The sequence below is a fragment of the Camelina sativa genome, chromosome 11 (assembly GCF_030686135.1).
Source record: "Camelina sativa cultivar CO46 ecotype springtype chromosome 11, ASM3068613v1".
Taxonomy (NCBI): domain Eukaryota; kingdom Viridiplantae; phylum Streptophyta; class Magnoliopsida; order Brassicales; family Brassicaceae; genus Camelina; species Camelina sativa.
The window spans coordinates 10453051-10475245 of NC_141890.1; the positions used below are offsets into that span (position 1 = coordinate 10453051).

At 36.5% G+C, this 22195-nt stretch overlaps 5 protein-coding genes across 6 annotated transcripts; 2 read left to right on the top strand and 3 right to left on the bottom strand.

The window, feature by feature from the left end:
• Positions 1-1557: 1557 nt before the first annotated feature.
• On the bottom strand, positions 1558-6506 carry LOC104722879 (vesicle-fusing ATPase-like). The gene is made up of 20 exons (XM_010441132.2): positions 6119-6506; positions 5899-5994; positions 5671-5803; positions 5301-5477; positions 4964-5118; positions 4756-4864; positions 4513-4612; positions 4360-4415; positions 4195-4260; positions 4022-4104; positions 3764-3897; positions 3472-3682; positions 3000-3131; positions 2859-2919; positions 2713-2772; positions 2558-2616; positions 2377-2464; positions 2159-2281; positions 1963-2028; positions 1558-1880 (listed from the first exon to the last, which is right to left on the bottom strand). The coding sequence occupies exons 1-20, from the start codon at positions 6295-6297 to the stop codon at positions 1737-1739; spliced, it is 2232 nt and encodes a 743-aa protein (XP_010439434.1). The 5' UTR covers positions 6298-6506; the 3' UTR covers positions 1558-1736.
• A 474-nt stretch (positions 6507-6980) lies between these two features.
• On the bottom strand, positions 6981-8927 carry LOC147933824 (uncharacterized). 2 transcript variants are annotated; one of them, XM_087472069.1, is made up of 5 exons: positions 8788-8927; positions 7903-7956; positions 7590-7745; positions 7472-7510; positions 6981-7379 (listed from the first exon to the last, which is right to left on the bottom strand). In XM_087472069.1, exons 3-5 carry the CDS (start codon positions 7725-7727, stop codon positions 7242-7244), a joined length of 315 nt encoding a protein of 104 aa, XP_087328195.1. In that variant the 5' UTR covers positions 7728-7745; positions 7903-7956; positions 8788-8927; the 3' UTR covers positions 6981-7241. The 2 variants fall into 2 exon arrangements, with proteins under 2 accessions (XP_087328195.1, XP_087328194.1); XM_087472068.1 differs by having other exon boundaries at positions 7590-7693; positions 8788-8921.
• Positions 8756-15967, top strand: LOC104722881 (DNA-directed RNA polymerase II subunit 2). Its single transcript, XM_087472067.1, has 25 exons — positions 8756-9490; positions 10248-10469; positions 10571-10861; positions 10968-11165; positions 11277-11341; positions 11445-11531; positions 11609-11729; positions 11820-11864; positions 11952-12089; positions 12234-12306; positions 12461-12537; positions 12619-12726; positions 12812-12928; positions 13028-13183; positions 13260-13364; positions 13448-13573; positions 13668-13745; positions 13842-13937; positions 14024-14139; positions 14214-14283; positions 14365-14418; positions 14515-14658; positions 14783-15082; positions 15155-15577; positions 15687-15967. Exons 1-25 carry the CDS (start codon positions 9242-9244, stop codon positions 15792-15794), a joined length of 3567 nt encoding a protein of 1188 aa, XP_087328193.1. The 5' UTR covers positions 8756-9241; the 3' UTR covers positions 15795-15967.
• Positions 15968-17947: 1980 nt separating this feature from the next.
• LOC104722882 (pentatricopeptide repeat-containing protein At2g20710, mitochondrial-like) lies at positions 17948-20199 on the bottom strand. Its single transcript, XM_010441137.3, has 2 exons — positions 19939-20199; positions 17948-19274 (listed from the first exon to the last, which is right to left on the bottom strand). The coding sequence occupies exons 1-2, from the start codon at positions 20197-20199 to the stop codon at positions 18111-18113; spliced, it is 1425 nt and encodes a 474-aa protein (XP_010439439.1). The 3' UTR covers positions 17948-18110.
• On the top strand, positions 19985-22175 carry LOC104722883 (pentatricopeptide repeat-containing protein At4g21705, mitochondrial-like). Its single transcript, XM_010441139.3, has 2 exons — positions 19985-20670; positions 20755-22175. The coding sequence occupies exons 1-2, from the start codon at positions 20437-20439 to the stop codon at positions 22024-22026; spliced, it is 1506 nt and encodes a 501-aa protein (XP_010439441.2). The 5' UTR covers positions 19985-20436; the 3' UTR covers positions 22027-22175.
• Positions 22176-22195: the final 20 nt, after the last annotated feature.

Here is a 22195-nt window from a genome sequence, read left to right on the forward strand (position 1 = left end):
TTAATTTTCTTTTTTGATTTAGAAATTTTTTTAAGATATAAACATGTAAATTTTATTTAGATTTGTTGTTATTTTCTTAATTAGTTGTTTTAAAAAATAATAATTTTTTGACACGTGTCAACATCTCATCAATGTATTTGACACATGTCATGATCATGTTAATGACTAATTTGAAAACACAACTTTATATAATAAGATTTTTAATATAATAAAAATATTAGTTCAGATTTCAATTCTAGCTGCCAATTGGTTATTCATGATCTTTGTTTTCTTCACATGTGCCTTCACAAATCTTGTTGCAGTACTCAGTGTCCGAAATTGGCTAACCATAGAGACATTAAATTTATTTATTTATTTATTTTTGTGCAAACAAAGACATCAAATTTAATGTGTTAGGTTATATAGTATAATTATACGACCAAATATGGATGGCACATAGTATATTTATTTTACCATATAGTGGTTGAGAATCTTTGTAACAGTGAAACTTTGATATGGATGGCACATAGTATATTTATCTTAGTTGTTTTTTAATATAATAAGATTACAATTATCTTATGCTTTGTTTTACTAAATTTGAAAACTGTTATTTTTTATCGTTAAAATTGACACGTGTCACGATCTGATGAGTTATTAACTTTGATATTTAATCTTTAAAATTGACATGTATCATTATTTGGTGAGTTTTTAACTTTAATCTCTAATCATTAAAACTAACACGTGTCACAATCTGGTGAATTACTAACTTTGAGAATCAATATTTATATAATAAGATATAAAAAATTATTCCGCGGTGTACCATAGTGTACTCATCTTCACTGGCATTCGCATTTCATGGAAGCTCTTTTCCCTCAGCTTGATAGGAGGATTCACAACACATGATTGGCTAGGAATCACATTCCGACGTTTCAAGACCTGCTCATGCTCTGGTTCCGATCCTCTTATCCTTAATCTCCTCTTCTCTTTTCTTATGTTTGTTAAGATTTTTCACCCCAGATTCCGATGTTGTTGTTGGCTATGTATCCGAATTACTAAGATTTATATCACCAGAAATTTTATGAAAAATAAAAAACTTTACACGAAGGCTACCAAATGTAATTAACCAGTTTATTATGGTTAAGTCTATATTCTCGGTTAGCTTATTCTCAGCTGAGTTTTTGTGTGTAAAGCACATTTGTACCCCAACATTTCTCTATCAATGAAACAGAAAGTTTCTAATTAAGGTGGTCATTTTGCGAATAATAGAGAGGAAACCATTTTAAAATCATTTTAATATGCGCGCGGCGAAGAAAGCATTTGCGTACCTTTTGTTTAAGAAAATTGCAAACAAACAATTACTAGATATGTGTATTGAATGCTTTTAAAATGGTGTGTTTACGTCGTACGTATATGCACACGCAAATTTTCAAAAAAAAAAACGAAATTATGTGATCTCTATATATCCGTCATTAAGACACAAGATGACATGAACCATTTTTTCAAAAGTCAATTTGCTCTTAAGTTGTTAGGATTACTTCAATACAATTTCGTAGAAGGTAATGTACTCAAACTCAAGAATTGTTACAAAGAAATTAAAAAATCAATCGTCCTTAACTAGTCACAGTTTTTATGGTATAATGTATATAAGACGATAAAAACTGGAAACTGAACTGATTTTAAAATCCAGTTTTTTAAAAAGAAATCGATTTTAATAATCCAATACGAACTAAGTATGTCTTAAATGATTAACGGCAATTTCATATGTCGTTGGTAACTTCTTGAAGACAATCTAAGAAATGACTGATGTTGAGTTTCTCCTTCCTGTTGTAGATCGGCTCTTTGGACCTGCCATCTCTTTGAGATGCCATCTCCGTAAGAAGGTATAGTTTCTTAATTGGAGTCTGAAAAAGATATAAGAAAATGTTTACTTAGAAGCAGTGATCTAATAATATCCAATAACCAATAAGATTACTGAGTGCATACATCGTCAAGGGCCTCCGAAGCTTCTTCAATATCATCTTCTGAGAACACGTTTAAGTGCTTTAGCACCTGATGAATCATAAAAACATGTTAGAAACTAGGATTAGGACGGTGTGATCCTGTTAACTTTTAGCCTGGATTCTAAAAGTTAAGCTCGCACGCATGCCTTGAGCGTTGGCTCAAAAAAACCATAGATTACCTTATGAACATCCTGTGTCCTCAATAACGGAACATTGTATGTAACAGAGAAAGCTTTACGCAAACCAACAGATTTTAAGAACGCTACTTCACTGGTTGTACCAAGTACAACAAGTTTGCTTCCCTATCAAAAAGAAAAGAAAAGATTTACAATATAACTTTCTACCGTAGTGAACTAGATTTTGCAACCATTATACGCAATAAATAATATCTACATACCCGTGGAGGAGACTGTTTGAGAAAGTTCAACAATGTATGAAGAATTTCATTTGAAAATCGCGGTCCAATTTCGGTGTACTCCAAAAGCCTAAAATATTATAGACATATATACATCTGAGCTCCGCAAGAATAAAAATCACAAAGTATGCGAAAATAAGAGCTTGATAATAGTGTGATTGACCTTTCAATATCATCAAGGATAACTATGCTTAGTGGTGATTTGTATGCATCTTCAAAGACCTATTCTCATTTTAAACACAATGTTAGTTATAGTAGATAAATAAACTAAAAAGCACAAAAATAAAAGAAACTAGAAAGCTTTAAAAAGCTAAGGACCTTGGTAATGTGTACGCTTTTTTTGCTCTCATGAAGGCCATTCATAGACTGTGCAGAGACCTTGCCAATGTAGTGAAACAAAATATCAAACAAAATGGGAAAAAAACGAATTTTTGTTAAGGTTCGAATGACTAACTTGTACTTACTATTTTGACATATGGGAAGTCACTGTTGATGCCAATGGTCGCGGCCAACGCAGTTTTCCCACTGACCAAAGAAGCTTAAAAATCAGCAAATGCTAGAAGCAAAACGCTAAACATAAACGCATTTTGAAATGATTTAGTTACCTTCCACTAGGTCCATAAAGAAGGCAAGTGCTTAGACGACTTCTTTCGTTGACTTTAGCTTGCTCAACAAGAAACATGACTCTTTCGTAGATTAGCTTTTGCCGATCACCACAATCCACAAATCCCTGAGGTCTATAAGCATATAAATGTTTGTAAAATAGATCAAATAATCAGAACTACAAGCCATATATATTTCTTTTACAGATAATGCAATTATATATATATATATATATACATGTCCGGTTCTGTGCATGTCTTGGGCGTGCATATGTGCATGTTCCATTAAACTTTTGGGTTTTTTTAGTTAACATTTAGGGTCCAAATTTTGAAAAAAAAAACAAAATTTTACGTGAGAAAAGGGTCCAAATTTTTTTTTTTGAGTGGACTACAGGAAACAAAAACAAAAATACCCTAGATCTAGAGAAATATAGTTTTGGAAAATTGATAACTAAAAAAACAAATTTTATATTACCTGCAGAGTTCAAGATCGTTCGAAGAGGCTCCAAATGCAGGCTTAACCTCGAGTAATGCTTGAAGAAAATCATCCATAGTAATTTTAATATTTTCTTCATCCACGGGCTTTGTTAGATCTTCCATGCTCAGTTGTCTATTGAAAGCATATGATGTTGCACTTTTCACTACACCTTCAAGCTCAGCACCACTGTAGTTCTTTGTCCTTGCAGCTTTAAAATTAGATAAATCATGTCAATAAAGTGTCATTCATATTTATATCTTAAACATTAATACAAATGCAAAAGGTATACCAAGTTCTTGGAGATTGACATCAGGAGAAAGAAAAGAATTATCCTTCATTTTTTTTGTATGAATCTGAAGAATTTGTAAACGTCCAACTTCGTCGGGAAGACTAATCTCAATATGAACCTCTAATCTTCCAGGTCTGTAGGAGTAATTCATAAAAAGTAGAAAAAGAGTTATAAGCCAAACATGTAAAACTAGCTCAGAAATAATAGGAAAATAAAATGAAACGATATAATAATCAGCACAAGGATGCAGAACTAGACCTTAAAAGAGCTTCATCAAGCATATCTTTTCTATTTGTCATTCCAATTAGTAAAACATTGTTCAAAGCCTCAACACCATCTATCTGAATAGCAGACACAAACGGGTTAGCCATATTTGAAAAACATTTGAAATAGACAGAGAATATTAGGCAATAGCTAATTTGATGGTTGACCTTTGTCAGGAGCTGGTTTACAATACCATCATGGACACCTGTCCCATCCCTGGTTGACCCTCTTGACTGAAAATTAGCCAAGCATATACAATTAACACACTAACTTTACTCAGATTAAAAAACGAGTACGTAATGTTAAATTAAGAATGCCAAAATATTATGTACCTTACAAATAGCATCAATTTCATCGAAAATAATGATATGTAGCTCACCAGCATCACCTGAAAAGTTAAATTAAGAATTCCAACATATTAACACAACCCTAAAAATAAAGCACAAAATATAATCAAGGTAAAAAAGAATATTATTAATCCGCACCAAGTGTTCTCTGGTCATTTTCAGCATCAGCAAACAGGTCTCTTATATTCTTTTCTGTCTCGCCGATGAACTTGCTTAGCACTTCAGGACCATTAACGATCTATTATGTCAATAAAAGTTTAAGGCATCATATATTAAAAAACACAATCTATAGACGCGTTGTGCGTTCTCATATATACTTCTGTTTTTTTGCCTGGTGAGTAAATTATTTTCTTTTGAAAGGGTAAGAGATAAAAAATTAACCTTTGGCTCCTTTCCGTTCAGCATTTTTCCAATTTGGCGTGCCATCAAAGTCTTACCAGTACCGGGAGGTCCAAAAAGAAGCATTCCTTTAACATGCTTTGCCCCAATTCTGCAAGATCAAAACAATAAACTTACAAGGAAAATAATACATAGAACAGCAAGAAATTGGCATTTTTGAAACAGTTGGAGGTCAGAATCAGACAACCACCTGTTCATGACATCGCGAGGTAGTATACGAGAAGTAAAAGCTCTTCGAAATATTGCAACAAACTCTGCACCTAAACCACCTATACCGAGCGATTGAAGGTTAAACTCCCTTTCTTTAAATATCTTGCTTGTAACAGATTCTCGTTGGTTGACAATCTGTATATACAAAGTTACAAAACTCAAATTTAACACAATGAAATCGGAATCATAGCAAGTCACACATCAAAACATACTTTTTTTTTTTTGTTAATGTAAATGCTAGCAAATTGTCAAATCGATTGGTAATAAAATAATTAACAATCTAAGTAAAAATAATATAAGATTAATCAAAAACAAACCTTTATGCCACTAGCGCTTGATGCTTTAAACACTAAATATGTATCCTTACAAATCACCCCTCTTTCGATACCATTAGTTTGGTTCACATCATCAGCCTCTACAACAGCTCGATTGACCGTAAAAATGTAATTAGTTCCATGATACTCAAATGTAACTCTCTGGCCTACTGTCAGGACCTGCATATACATATACACATACGCCTAAATTTGTTCAAATAACCAGAAAATTATGACGTCATTGCATGGTCTAAACAAGAAATAAACACACGAAATAATAAGTTCCAAAAGAGTTAGTGCATGATCGCAAAGACAAGATTCTTCAACTATATATGATCCACAATTATCACACACTAATAACCCAAAAATCTACCTGGTTAATGAATTTACTCTTCAGTTGAGTTGAGAGAAGAGTGGCATCGATCTGTTCGTTTCTAGTCCCTTTTCTTACAAATTCTAAGTCAACTGTCAAAACAGTCAAGTTGAAGTTTTCTGGAGGAATAAATCTGCAAGAACAAATCAGTCAATTCAGATTCAAAGGGAAAACAAAAAAGAGCACTGAGAGGTAATTAACAAAGAAAGCTTTTTGTGGCATCTTTACCTTGTTAGAGAAACAATGTCACCAGCAGAAACTCTAGCATGTCGTCGTTGAATCGAATTCAGAGCAATGCTTCCATCAGAAATACTCTCATGTCCAGTATATACCAGTTAAGATCAACAAATATATAACAACTGAATAACGAGTTTTTAAGATGTGTTATGGTAAATAATCAAATTTTACGGTACTTATAACCAAAGGTGAGTGTAAAATAAAAGGATATGAGATTGATAAAACAAAGACTTCTCCGACGTTAGCTAAGAAGAGATCAATGGTTCCGGGAACAGCGAAGCAATGCAGATCAGACGGAGAGCAATATGCAAGATTTGTGAGAGCTAAATCTGACGTCGGCGTGGTGGTCACCGCCATCGTCATGACGGTGGATTCGGTAGGATCAGCCATGATTTTTTGTTTTTTCCTTCTAGAGCTGCTGAAAACTTTGCTTGTGCGTAGGGATGCTTTCGCGTTAAGAAGAAATTAAAAACTTGGAAGGGTTTCCGAGAAAATAATAATATTAGTTACAAAATGTTTTGGTTGATTATATGTATGGGAGTCCATTGAAAAAGGAAAGATTTTTGTATGTTAAGAAACCTTTTTAATGGAAACGTAACAAAAAATGTGAGATATTCTTCCATTTTTTTTTAACGGCATATTCTTCCATTTTTGTAAAATCATTATAGTAAGGAAAATATTATATCAACCAAAAAAAAAAAAAAACTTACCTTATTAGAAAACAGGAATTGTCTACGACATGAGGACACATGTCTAATTATAATTGATCTATCTATTGAATTAATATTAGTAATCTTGAATAATAAGACCAAAAAAGGAAAATAAAATATATATTTACAAACCAGAAAAGATATTTAAAAGTGAAAAGTATTATAAATGAATTTTTAAGTGACATAAATTTTAATTTCATGTTTAATGATTTTGATGAATTTTCATCATATATTAAAAAAAAAAAAAAACACCACAAAACTACACTAATTTGTTAAACATATGTTCTAACCTTTTGCCTTGAGAAGTTTGTTTAAGAATTTAGTTCGACTGGTCAAATGGGAGGTCGGAGCTAAGAGTTAAGATTTAAGAACATGAACTTGATTGAGCTCTTTGTGATGTTCTATTTCATTAATATGCCTTAGAGACCAAAAACAATCATAAGGACATCCACGGGACGAGTCCCACTAATACACTCTACAATCTCCATTACAAGCTATCAAGAAAATGGATTGTGGACCAATTGCTTTGAGTTGGCTACCTTGAACATTAATACTCCCTCACTTGTTAGATACCAAAAATTGAGGAGTTTCAATTGTTAGCCTTTGATGGTTATATGTGATATGTCAAGCTGAAGTTGCAGGAACATCCTCAGTAGAAGGTTGCATTGGTTTTTGAGACCTTGGTGGTGGTTGTGGCTTTGGCGGTGGTGGTGGAGGTCTCTTTGGTTTCACCTTATTGACTATCTCAGCTTCAACATCAAACTGCAAGATGACACAAATAGCCACACACGTTCAAAGAACAAAAAAATTTGCAAAGACATCAAACTGAAAGCGGCCGAAGCAAGGAAACAAACCTTGTAACCACAGCCTGCAACACATGCGTGAAAGCAATTCTGAAATTTATAAAACAATGTAAAAACAAGTTAGACACGGTTCAGTCTATATCTCTTTACTGAAGAAGAGTGTGAATACCTCAGAGTATTTGGCATCTCCAGGAGAACGATCTATAACTGCAGTCCATGGTCGGTCTTTTACCACAGGATCTTTGTAGCATATTTCACTGCAGTCTCCTACACCTATAGAGATTACACTACTATTACACCAATTCATTAACTTGGAAACTTAAACCTGAAAAGAGAAGATATTTTCATGAACATATGTAAATATAGGAGACAAGTTTGGTTTTATGATGTTGCCTAGTGTCTAGTGAGGACAAATCTTCCTGCCTCCCCAATACATTAACAAATTTCATTATGGATTTCAGAGATCAAAAAGAAATGCTTACAATCTTCCCATGAGTCACTATCGGCATCACAACCCTTTTTGCAGAATACTCTCCCTACACAGATTCAAGAATTATCATCAGTGTCTGAAATGATGTCAAAGCGAAAGAACAAACAGATTGCTATGATCAACATGGAAGATAAATTTGATTCAGCTAGCTTTTGTGACCATAAATGAAATTGAGAGATCAAAGAATAAATAGCCAAACCAACCCCATTTTAGCAGCTAAAGTACACATATGTAGATGGTCCACAACAGCAACAACGGCACAGAGGCATCTATGATACGGCACAGAGTTATTTATGTTCTCAAACTACAACTCCCTCTCTTCTTACTTCTCTGTTAGGATATCTCACAGAACCCAACATGATAGAAAAGCTCTAAGAACTCTGCATAAGTATAACCCCTTCTAACTTATAATTGGTAGATATGTTCCGCATTCTTTAGTTTACATTTATTCAATCAAGAAGCAATACAGTGAGTGTTCTTAAATACTTGCAACTACAACTATGAGTCATCTCTAGACCAATCTAACCAAAGAAGTGATTCTTTACCAAAATGTTCAGCAAATTCGTATGAAATTAGAATGCGCCAACAACTAATTAAGGCTAATGTATAAAGACATCAATCAACGATACAAATTTTTACAGTTCCCAATTCAATTCCAAACAAAAACGAAGAAACCCTACCTACTACTCGATCAAAGAAATCAATCAACAATCCAAATCAAAACCCAATATACCAGAGCTCCAACAAGAGATTCTTATCATCATCATCTCGAAACGAAAACATCAAAACGAACGAACCAACCAAGAACACGAAAACTAACTGAAGCAAAGACGATTCCAAAATTCACATAAAATTGAAGAACCGAGAGATTACATACATGGAAGCTGAGTAAACGCTGAATACGTATCCGTGCACTTTTTCCCACACGGCGACGCCCGCGGTATCATCTCTCCCTCGGTCTCTTCCTCCGCCTTCACTCTCCTCCGTCTCTCTCTTCTTCCCAAAATATCGCTGACGCCACAAGAATGATCCAGCTGGGGGGGACTTAACTTTATATATCAAGGGTAATTCCGTCATTTAACAATCCAAGCGCTCTAACAACCGAACCCGGTCCGTCTTTCTAATCCCATCGAATCAAACCGAACTGTATATTAAATTAAAGCGGCTATTGAAAATAAATAAGCCGACCTCTCTCTCCCAAAGCCTTTTATAAACTCTCAACCTCACGGCTGCGTCTCATTCTCTGCGTCGCTCTCTCTCTCTTTTTGTTCTTAGAGAGATTTTGAGAAGTGTTTTTGCTCTGCTCTGAATCTTCAGTGAGTGAGATAAAAATGGAGTACAACGAATACGAACCTGAACCTCAATACGTAGAAGACGATGACGATGAGGAGATTACCCAGGAGGACGCGTGGGCTGTGATATCTGCTTATTTCGAAGAGAAAGGTCTCGTTCGTCAGCAGCTTGATTCGTTTGATGAGTTTATTCAGAATACTATGCAAGAAATCGTTGATGAGTCTGCTGATATCGAGATCCGACCTGAATCTCAGCACAATCCTGGCCATCAGTCCGATTTTGCGGAGGTTGTTTCGCCGGTGTTTCCTTCGTTTTTTTTTGTTTTTCTAGGGTTTCGAACGGGGAATTCAAATTCTGTGTGGGTTTTGAGTGTCTTGACTTTAGTTTGTGAAGTTTTGATGCAATTAGGGTTTGCTCCTTCTCGAGTAGCTGATCTAATTAGCGTCCAAATTCTGTGTGGGTTTTGAGTGTCTCGACTTTAGCTTGTAAAGTTTTGATGCGATTAGGGTTTGCTCCTTCTTGAGTAGCTGATCTAATTAGCGTCCTAAGATTGATCTTTGTACTCAATGTTTGAGCTATTTGGTTTTCAAGGTGGTAATTATGGTTGTTTTGAGTTTTTGTTGAAGCTCAAATCAGTTTTTAGCAGAGTTTGGTATCTTTTTGGATGTACCTCTTTCCTGCAGACTATCTACTCTAGCTTGAATGGTTTTGTTGCTATTAGGGTTTTATTTTCTCGAGTAGCTGATCTCATTGGTGTCCCGTTTTTTTCTTTTTATTCAATGATTTAGCTGTTGGTTTAAAGCACAAATCAGTGTTGGCGCTAGGAACAGTTTTGTTGCAATGAGGGGTCTGGTAGCAAATCTCATTGATTTTCTCGAGTTTTTTGCATCCAATGGTTTGGCTCTTTGCTTTTTCAAGGTGTCCTTTCAGTGGTTTGATATATCGGTTGAATCTCAATTCAGTCTTGGCTTGGTGGGAACTGATATATAGATGTGTTTGATATCTATTTTTTTTGCATGTCTGATATAGCTGTTTTTTCTGCAGACAATCTACAAAATTAGCTTTGGACAGATTTATCTGAGTAAACCAATGATGACAGAGTCTGATGGAGAGACTGCTACCCTGTTTCCCAAGGCCGCGAGGTTGAGAAACCTCACATATTCTGCTCCTTTGTATGTCGATGTTACAAAAAGAGTTATAAAGAAAGGGCATGATGGTGAGGAAGTCACAGAGACACAGGATTTTACTAAAGTTTTCATTGGGAAGGTGCGCAAACTTAGTCTTTGTGCAAAATTTAATAAGCTGCATCGATCTACTATTCGATTCTGATAGAGCACATGTTTTCGTCTTGTTTGATGTTTTGCTAGGTTCCTATCATGCTTCGGTCTAGCTATTGTACCTTGTTTCAGAACTCGGAGAAAGATCTGACAGAGCTTGGAGAATGTCCTTATGATCAGGGTGGATACTTTATTATTAATGGCAGTGAAAAGGTTCTGATTGCTCAGGAGAAGATGAGTACGAACCATGTTTATGTGTTCAAGAAGAGACAGCCAAATAAGTACGCTTATGTTGGTGAAGTCCGTTCTATGGCTGAGAACCAAAATAGGCCTCCAAGCACAATGTTTGTGCGTATGCTTGCTCGTGCTAGTGCCAAAGGGGTAAGAGAACTAATTGTCTAACTCTACTATATCATTCCTCGATAATTCTTTTGTAAATTCTAAAAGATGGTATATAAATCACTATCTGTGTGGCTAATGGATGCAGGGTTCATCTGGACAATATATTCGATGTACTCTTCCATACATCAGAACAGAAATTCCTATTATCATAGTCTTTCGTGCGCTGGGATTTGTTGCCGATAAGGACATTTTGGAACACATCTGCTATGATTTTGCCGACACGCAGATGATGGAGTTACTCAGGCCTTCCTTGGAAGAAGCTTTTGTGATTCAAAATCAGCAGGTATCCACTTTCCTTCCTTGGTTAATGATTTTTTTTTGTTATGGCTGTTCTCATGTTGGGTGCTTGAAGAATTGATCCTGCAATCAGTTGATAACTTTCATTTTGCTTCAGGTTGCACTTGACTATATTGGGAAACGTGGTGCAACTGTTGGTGTAACCAAGGAAAAAAGGATAAAGTATGTGATCATCTAAACCAATTAAATTGGGCATATTGATCTTAGATGTCAACTTTTGAGATGTTCACATCGGAGGTTTGCAATTGCAACATTATTATTGCAGGTATGCGAAAGATATCCTTCAGAAAGAAATGCTTCCTCATGTAGGAGTTGGGGAACATTGTGAGACAAAGAAAGCTTACTATTTTGGGTAGGTATTTAGTTCACTAGTATTCTTTAAGATTTCCAATGTTTCTGTGTTGCTCATATTATGCTATAACCCTTTAGGTATATCGTACATCGGTTGCTGCTTTGTGCACTTGGCCGAAGGCCAGAAGATGATAGAGATCATTATGGTAACAAGAGGCTGGATCTTGCTGGTCCTTTACTAGGAGGGCTCTTTAGAATGGTTTGTTACTGGCACACAATTATGTATACGGGAGATTTTTGTATCAGTTTTTTTTGTCTCTTACCGACCTAACATCTACTTTACATGCAGCTTTTCCGAAAGCTAACAAGGGATGTGAGATCTTATGTTCAAAAGGTCTCTTACATAGTCACTCTTTGCCGAAGACTTCAATTCTAACTTGTTATTCTGTGTTTGGAAGTCTGATACATGTCATTTTGACAGTGTGTTGACAATGGCAAAGAAGTCAATCTTCAATTTGCCATTAAGGCTAAAACTATTACCTCTGGCCTGAAATATTCTCTTGCTACTGGGAACTGGGGCCAGGCAAACGCTGCTGGCACTAGAGCTGGAGTTTCTCAGGTTAGGATATTTGGTATTTCTATGTTTCTTCTTTTTTTGAGCTAAAATAATTTCCTGATTTATGTTATCAGGTTTACAGTTTTGTTTTATTATGGTTTGTTTATAGCATTATCGGTATGGCTCTAAAGTCTTAACTCACAACAGGTTCTTAATCGGTTGACGTATGCTTCAACTTTGTCACATCTGAGGCGTCTCAATTCTCCAATAGGACGTGAAGGTAAAGCCTCATTCTTCTCCTACACTTCTATTTTGTCTCAGTGTCTCTGTTCGATATTTTAGTCATGGTTCCTTTATCATCCATATCCTTGCAAATTCTATTGGCTTGTAATTTTGTTTATCCCACCTGAATCTTATCGAGTCTGATTTGCCAGGGAAATTGGCAAAACCAAGACAACTGCACAATTCACAGTGGGGAATGATGTGCCCTGCTGAAACACCTGAAGGACAGGTAAAATTGTAACATTTATAGAAATATGGGTGTTTCGGATTTTATATAAAGCCGTTGCTCATCGTGGCTTTGCTGTGCCAGGCTTGTGGTCTAGTGAAAAACTTGGCTCTCATGGTCTATATAACGGTTGGGTCAGCTGCTTATCCTATATTGGAATTTTTGGAAGAATGGGGTACTGAGAATTTTGAGGTATGTAGCATTTCACTGTCAATGTCTTCCCAATTTCTGCCTCTTTGATTCTTGTGGTTTCCTGAAGGTCTTAACTTGAATGTAGGAAATATCTCCATCTGTTATACCCACAGCCACAAAAATCTTTGTGAATGGAATGTGGGTTGGTGTTCACAGAGATCCTGACATGTTGGTGAAAACGTTGAGACGTTTGAGAAGAAGGGTAAGCATGCATTTCTTTCACGTTTCGAAATATATTAGTATATAAATTGCAACTGTTAGTAGAAGACTAGAAGTGACATATTACTTTTTCCTCTCGCAGGTTGATGTCAACACTGAAGTTGGAGTAGTTAGAGATATACGTCTGAAGGAGCTCCGGATATACACTGATTATGGCCGTTGTAGTCGTCCGTTGTTTATTGTGGATAATCAGAGGCTCTTAATAAAGAAGAGAGATATCTATGCTCTGCAACAAAGGGTAAAATTAGAACTACTGTTATCAAAGTACCTCTTGTTATAACTCCATTGTACTAATATTTGTTTTCATAACTCAGGAAAGTGCAGAAGAAGATGGTTGGCATCATCTGGTTGCTAAGGGCTTTATAGAATACATAGACACAGAGGAAGAGGAGACGACCATGATTTCCATGACTATCAGTGTGAGTAATAGGATGAAGATGTGATTAAATGAGTTTGTGGTGAACTAAGTTCTGCAGAAATCTCACTCCTTAATTTACTGTAGGATCTGGTTCAAGCTAGACTCCGCCCAGACGAGGCGTATACCGAAAACTACACACATTGTGAGATTCACCCATCTCTGATATTGGGTGTCTGTGCTTCAATTATACCATTTCCTGACCATAATCAGGTATGTCTCTCTACATGACTTTTCTGTGAGAAGCGATTTCATTATGTAAATTCAGTTTCATGCTAACTATGATTTGTACGTTTTGATGTTTTAGTCACCTCGTAATACATATCAATCTGCCATGGGGAAGCAAGCAATGGGAATTTATGTCACCAACTACCAATTTCGCATGGTATGTTCTAGGCTCTTAATTTGTTGTCTTTCCTGTCATCTTTTGTTACATTACTACATGCTCTAATGATAATAATATTACTGCTCCGTTTACCAGGATACCTTAGCCTATGTTCTCTATTACCCTCAAAAGCCTCTGGTTACCACCAGAGCTATGGAGCATCTTCACTTTAGGCAACTTCCGGCAGGAATTGTGAGTTATTTTTGCTAGAAGTCTGTCAGAATTCATCTTTACTCGTCTATCAAATATCATAAATGTTGTTTTTTATCCTTGTGTAGAATGCTATTGTTGCCATTTCTTGCTATTCTGGATATAATCAAGAAGATTCTGTCATCATGAATCAGTCTTCAATAGATCGTGGTTTCTTCCGATCCCTGTTCTTTCGGTCTTACAGGTGAGTATGCCATACTTGTGGACATTTGCTTTCGGGCTTTACATTTATTTATACTGCAATTTCTCTGCTGGCAGAGATGAGGAGAAAAAAATGGGGACGCTTGTCAAAGAAGACTTTGGGCGCCCAGACAGAGCAAGTACAATGGTATGAATTTTTGACACATACAGTTCAAACTTTGTGGTGCTTTCTGTTAAGTGGAGTTTAACACTTAGGGTTCTGCTACAGGGTATGCGACATGGTTCTTATGATAAACTGGATGATGATGGTCTTGCACCTCCTGTAAGTATATTATTTATGGTTCCTTTAATGGTTTATCTGATATGATTAGGCGATTGATATTAGAAGCATATCATGCGATTTTCTTTTCTGGTATAGGGTACTAGAGTTACAGGTGAAGATGTTATCATTGGAAAAACCACTCCAATATCTCAGGATGAGGCTGAAGGACAATCATCACGATACACTAGACGTGATCATAGTATAAGCTTGCGACATAGTGAAACTGGAATGGTGGATCAGGTATTTCCTTGCAGTTAATAGTGTAGAAAGTTTCAAGATTGAACTATGAAACTGATCATATCTTGTTTGATGTAAATCGGGAATTATAAAGTTTTTTATCTTATGACTTTTGAACTTTCTGTAGGTGTTATTGACTACAAATGCAGATGGTTTGAGGTTTGTGAAAGTGAGGGTCAGATCCGTTCGGATTCCTCAAATTGGAGACAAATTTAGTAGTAGACACGGTCAGAAGGGAACTGTTGGCATGACCTACACGCAGGAGGACATGCCTTGGACGGTTGAAGGTGTCACTCCGGATATTATTGTGAATCCACATGCTATTCCGTCTCGAATGACAATTGGACAGCTAATTGAGTGCATCATGGGAAAAGTGGCAGCTCACATGGGAAAAGAAGGAGATGCAACTCCTTTTACAGATGTCACGGTAACTTGCATTTTCCTTAGCTGCTTGGTTAGCATTGGCTTAGTATAAATTTGACCAATCTTGTGTCTTTAGGTGGATAATATAAGCAAAGCTCTTCATAAGTGTGGGTACCAAATGCGTGGATTTGAGAGAATGTACAATGGTCACACGGGCAGACCACTCACAGCTATGATATTCCTTGGACCAACGTATTACCAAAGGTTGAAGCATATGGTTGATGACAAGATTCACTCGCGTGGGCGAGGTCCTGTGCAAATCTTAACAAGACAACCAGCTGAAGGGCGATCCCGTGATGGTGGTCTCCGTTTTGGAGAGATGGAACGCGATTGCATGATTGCACATGGTGCTGCTCACTTCTTGAAAGAGAGGCTGTTTGATCAGAGCGATGCGTATAGGGTACATGTGTGTGAAGTCTGTGGGCTCATTGCCATTGCAAATCTGAAGAAGAATTCATTTGAATGCAGAGGCTGCAAGAACAAAACAGATATTGTTCAGGTAAGTTTTCAATACGATTAAATTGTTGTTTAAGTGCTTCATCTTCATCTTTATAACTCTTTAATGCTCGCTCACTTGTCTAATACCATTCTCATCTAAATCCTCTCAGGTTTACATTCCTTACGCATGCAAATTGCTCTTTCAAGAGCTTATGTCAATGGCCATTGCACCACGGATGCTTACTAAACACCTCAAATCGGCTAAAGGCAGACAGTGAGGGAGCTTTGCTGCTCTATGATTTTGAACTTTCGGTTTCTCCTTTGGTAGTAGCTTTGTAACAAAACCAGTTTACGAATTTGTGTAACAAAATTAAATTTACAAATTTGTGTAAACCTTATTTCTTATTTATTCTGAATTTTAAAAGAGGTATATGATATATTTTCAGACTAATTTCTAATTAGCGTTTTCCGGCTCACCCCAACAACGGCGATTTTAGTAATAATTATTATGTTGTGTCAACAACAAGGCTTTAACCTATGACAATTTGGTAAAGTAAAAGAGTACGCAGTATAAATTTGGTGGTCATTTTGAGTAAAAAGGTTAGTGAATAATAACTGTCTTTGGAGATTTATTTGATCTGCAGTGCAGAACTACAAGCTATAATAAATCAGAAAATCCTGAAACTATTTTGAGATTCTTCAATGAAATAGAAGAGCTAATCCTCTGCACATTGTCAATCTGTGGCCTAAAGCATAGTGGCTTCAACAAGAAAGAATGCTATTTGTTTCCTTTGATCTTTGAAAAATGATGAGAAAGTCTTTCAAGAGCAGCTACAGAGAAGAGATTCTCACTTGTCAAGGACTCCTCCATGACATCAACAATGTATGAAGAATTTCGTCTGAAAATCGCGGTCCAATTTCGGTGTACTCCAAGAGCCTACAATATTATAGACATATATACATCTGAGCTCCGCAAGAATAAAAATCACCAAGTATGCGAAAATAAGAGCTTGAAACCTAATAGTGTGATTGACCTTTCAATATCGTCAAGGATAACTATGCTCATTGGTGATTTGTATGCATCTTCAAAGACCTATTCTCATTTCACACACAATGTTAATTATAGTAGATAAATAAACTGAAAGAGCACAAAAATAAAAGAAACTGGAAAGCTTTAAAAAGCTAGGGACCTTGGTAATGCGTACACATTTTTTGCTCTCATGATGGCCATTCATATACTGTGCAGATACCTTGCCAATGTAGTGAAACAAAATATCAAACAAAATGGAAAAAAAAACGAATTTTTATTAAGGTTCAAATGACTAACTTGTACTTACTATTTTGACATATGGGAAGTCACTGTCGATGCCAATGGTCGCGGCCAAGGCAGTTTTCCCACTGCCCAAAGAAGCTTAAAAATTAGCAAACGCTAGAAGCTAAACGCTAAACATAGACACATTTTGAAATGATTTAGTTACCTTCCAATAGGTCCATAAAGAAGGCAAGTGCTTAGACGACTTCTTTCGTTGACTTTAGCTTGCTCAACAAGAAACATGACTTTTTCGTAGATGAGCTTTTGCCGATCACCACAATACACAAATCCCTGAGGTCTATAAGCATATTAATGTTTGTGTAATAGATCAAATAATCAGAACTACAACTCTACAAGCAATATATATATTTCTTTTACAGATAATGCATATATATATATATGAACATATTTGAGTTGACTACAGGGAACAAAAATATCCTAGACCTAGAGAAATCAGAAATAATGTTTTGGAAAATTGATAACTAAAAAAGAAATTCTATATTACCTGCATAGTTCAAGATCGTTCGAAGAGGCTCCAAATGCAGGCTTAACCTCGAGTAATGCTTGAAGAAAATCATCCATAGTAATTTTAATATTTTCTTCATCCCCGGGTCAGTTGTCTATTGAAAGCATATGATGTTGCACTTTTCACTACACCTTCAAGCTCAGCACAACTGTAGTTCTTTGTCCTAGCAGCTTTAAAATTAGATAAATCATGTCAATAAAGTATCATTCATGTTTATATCTTAAAACATTAATACAAGTGCAAAAGGTGTACCAAGTTCTTGGAGATTGACATTGGGAGAAATAAAAGAATTATCCTTCATTTTCTTTGTATGAATCTGAAGAATTTGGTAGTCGCTTTGTAACAAAACCAGTTTACGAATTAAATTTACAAATTTGTGTAACGTCCCTTATTTCTTATTTCTTCTGAATTTAAAAGAGGTATATGATATATTTTCAGACCAATTTCTAATTAACGTTTTCCGGCTCACCCCAACAACGGCGATTTTAGTAATTATTCTGTTGTGTCAACAACAAGGCTTTATAACCTATGACACAATTTGGTAATGTAAAAGATTACACTGTATGAATTTGATGGTCATTTGAGCAAAAAGGTTAGTGAATAATAACTGTCTTTGGACATTTATTTGATCTCCAGTGCATAACTTACAAACTAATAACAGAAAATCCTAAAACTATTTTGAAAAAGAAGAGCTAATTCTCTGTTCATTGTCAATCGGTGGCCTATAAAGCATAGTGGCTTCAAAATGAGAGAATGCTATTTGTTTCCTTTGATCTCTGAAAAATGATGAGAAAGTGTTTCAAGAGCAGCTACAGAGAAGAGATTCTCACTTGTCAACGAATCAATAACATCACCAAACCTCTTTCTACCATCACCATTCCCTTTTAAACACGCTAAGCATGAATTCAGCAATTCCCTCTGAGCCTCGAGTCTATGTTTGGTCTCTGGCTGCAATGAGACTGCACGCTCAATCGCTTCTGTTGCCTTGGAAATTTCATCAGTCTCAAGATAACTATTTGCTAAGCAAAGATATACATCCATAGGTGGATCAACCCCATTTCCTTCTAATTTCTTTAAGAGTAGCTCAGCTTTTTCTATAAGACCCTTTTCACAGTAGCACTTGATCAACAGATTAGGAATCCGGAAATCATAAGCCAGTTTCTTGGATTCCCACTGGTTAAAAACCTTCTCTGCTAATTCAATGTCACCAAGTTTCAAAGCCGAGCTTATCATTGTCCTGTATCCAATGTTGAACACTTTCCTCTTTTCTTTGAAACCGAGCCAGACCCGGCAAAGATCATCCTTTTGCCCAGCTTCCCCATACAACTTCAGGAGCGTGTGAAATGCTTCGTTCCCAGTATCTTCATTCACAAGCTCCTCACACTTCTTAAGCATCATTGTAGCCTTATCCATGAGCTCAACTTTGAGGAATGCATTGGCTGCAGCGCTATAAATGGTCCAGTCAATAGCCATGTGGGGCATTGATGATATTTTTTCTATTGTTTTCTCTATTCCTTCGATATTAGAAGCTGCGGCATATGCGCTGAGACGAATACCAAGAGTAAACTGGTCAAAAGGGACTCCGTTCTGTTGCATTTCAAACATCAAATCATCTAATTTTCCATGAACGTTCATCTGATAGTACATATTCATCAAAAGATTGTAACAACGGGTGTCCATGGAAATCCCCGTTTCCTTCATGGATGCCACAAGCCTCTCGGCTTTTTCTGCGGACTTTGCACGTGCGTAGCAGCTAAGTAGACTAGAAAACACAGCAATACCTTTCACATTTTTGGGAATGTTGTCAAAGAAAACCTCTGCTTCTCCAAGTCCACTTACTCTTGATATCAAGTTTATGCGTGTACCAAAATCAGCCGTCGAGAGAGGAAAGAACATTCTATCAGACATCCACCGCGATACCTAACAGACACATTAACACAAACAAGAAATCAGAAAAGAAGGTCTAAACATTAAGATAAAGATCATACAGTTATATATTGCATTGAAATGTTTATGTTCATTGACTTCATTCTGAATCAAATACCACTAGAGCCTAATAAAACTTTACTCAGAGAGATAAGCTGCATTGAATACCAATAGAGAGACTACAGAGCATTCCTAATTGCAACGTGAAGTTCAATACTGATCAAGAACTATGTAACACTCTTCAGCAGCAAGAATCCTCAAACGCAGTGACTAGTTTCAGAGGAACACAACATACTAGATGTATCGCAGAATTGACAAAGATTTGTTTCAGAGTAAAAGGGTAATTTCGTAGGTCAAGTAACATCAGCAAGAATAAAATTTCAGGCTTCTCAATCAATTGAATACAGAAAAGGAGTTTCACAAAAACACAAGACATTTTAACAAAACAACAGATAGAGAGAGAGAGAGAGAGAGAGAGAGAGAGAGAGAGAGAGAGAGAGAGAGAGAGAGAATGTTTGAGAAATGAGGAAAGCAGAAAGAAACCTCAAGAGCATGACCAAATCGTTTGTACTTCATCAACTCTTTAATGAAGACATTTTAAGAAACAACAGATAGAGAGAGAGAGAGAGAGAGACAATGTTTTTGAGAAAAGAAGAACCTCAAGAGCATGACCAAATCGTTTGTACTTCATCAACTCTTTAATCATTCCACGAAGCTCTTCTTTGCTTGTGTAGTTCCCTTCTCCACGCCATTCGTCAAGAACAGGAACAATTGAGATCTTAGGGTCTCCCAGAGGCGAGATCCTTTTGTAAAGATCAAACTTTCCCATAGAAGAAGATCCATATCCACGAGAAAGCGTTCTCCTTTGTATACCCAACAGGAGATTGACTCCATTGTTGAGTTTGTTGCAGAACCACATAGGGAAGAAGAAGAAGGAACAAGGTATTGAGGGTTTAGGTGGAGAAGAGAGAATCAGGTTTAAATTGTGAATCTTTATCAAAGGTTTAGCCTTTAATTTTCAATTGTCATAAACCCTTCAAAAAACATTAAAAACATGTCGCTGCTGAGATTCGAACTGTAGACCTTTACTTTTAGTTTCATTTTGTAAATTCTTAAGCTTTCAGAGAGGTTTCATCACCTTCTGTCGCCGGAATCGATGAATATACTGAGGCGATTACCGGCGAATTGGATTGCGAGCAGATATTACTACACTAACAGAGTTAAAAAGACGACACTTTACTCCAAAATCAGTCCTTTAGGAGACCCTAAATCAAGTGTATACCCAGAACTCCAAAACTGGGTTCAATGCGGCAAAAAGGTCTCTGTTGCTGAGCTTATTCGCATCGTTCACGATCTTCGTAGACGCAAACGCTTCCTCCACGCTCTCGAGGTCAGTAATTCTATAGAAATCTAGCATCTTTCTCTCTTTTTACCTGCCGAGTTAAAATCTTAGGGGTTTAACTATATTACGCAGGTTTCGAAATGGATGAACGAGACTGGTGTATGTGTGTTCTCTCCAACAGAACACGCGGTTCATCTCGATCTCATTGGTAGAGTTCACGGATTCGTTACCGCGGAAGAGTACTTCGAAAACCTCAAGGAACAGTACAAGAACGATAAGACTTACGGAGCGCTTTTGAATTGTTACGTTAGGCAGCAGAACGTTGACAAGGCTCTGTTTCATTTTCATAAGATGAAGGAGATGGGTTTCGCTTCTTCCTCTTTGACTTACAACAACATCATGTGTCTTTACACTAATCTAGGCCAGCACGAGAAAGTTCCCGGGGTTTTAGATGAGATGAAAGAAGATAATGTTGCTCCGGATAATTATAGTTTTAGGATCTGTATTAATGCTTTTGGTGCTATGTCTGATCTCGAGAGGATTGGTGTGATCTTGCGAGATATGGAGAGAGAACCTGATGTGACAATGGACTGGAACACTTATGCTGTTGCTGCAAAGTTCTATATCGATGGTGGTGATCGTGATAAGGCGGTTGAGCTTCTGAAAATGTCGGAACATAGATTGGAGAATAAGGATGGTGAAGGTTACAATCATCTCATTACTCTGTATGCTAGGTTAGGGAACAAGACTGAGGTACTAAGGCTATGGGGTTTGGTGAAAGAAGCTTGTAAGAGGAGAATAAATCAGGACTATCTAACTGTGTTGCAGTCGCTTGTGAAGATTGATGCTCTGAAAGAAGCTGAGGAAGTACTAACGGAATGGGAATCATCCGGAAACTGTTACGATTTCCGAGTCCCTAACACTGTGATTCGTTGGTATACTGGGAAAAGTATGGAGGAAAAGGCAGAAGCAATGCTTGAGGATCTAGCGAGGAGACGAAAAGGTACTACACCTGATTCTTGGGGCCTTGTGGCTACTGCTTATGCTGAAAAGGGTGTTTTAGATAATGCTTTCAAGTGTCTGAAAACTGCCTTGGGTATAGAAGTGGATAACAGGAAATGGAGACCCGGGTTGAAGCTGGTTACAAGTATTTTGAGTTGGCTGGGGGATGAAGGTAGCTCAGAAGAAGTAGAAAGTTTTGTTGCATCTCTTAGGAATTGTATCGGTGTGAACAGACAGATGTATCATGTCCATCTTAAGGCTGATATACGAGAAGGTGGAAGTAACATTGATACCTTGTTGCAGCGCATGAAAGACGACAAAGTTGAAAGCGATGAAGAAACCACACTGATTCTTAGCACAAGAAGTCTACTGTCTTCCCCACAAAAAAATCTGATGGTATGACAACATTTTTATAAAATATCTATAATGTAACGTTTTTTTATTCCAAATTTCTCTAATCAGAATGTAGTAACGTTTATTATATTTTCACAATTATGTAATAAGACATATTTACTTTTCTGTGGCCAAAAGATAAATATTTAGTTCACAAATATTTGTTATCTTTCTGAAT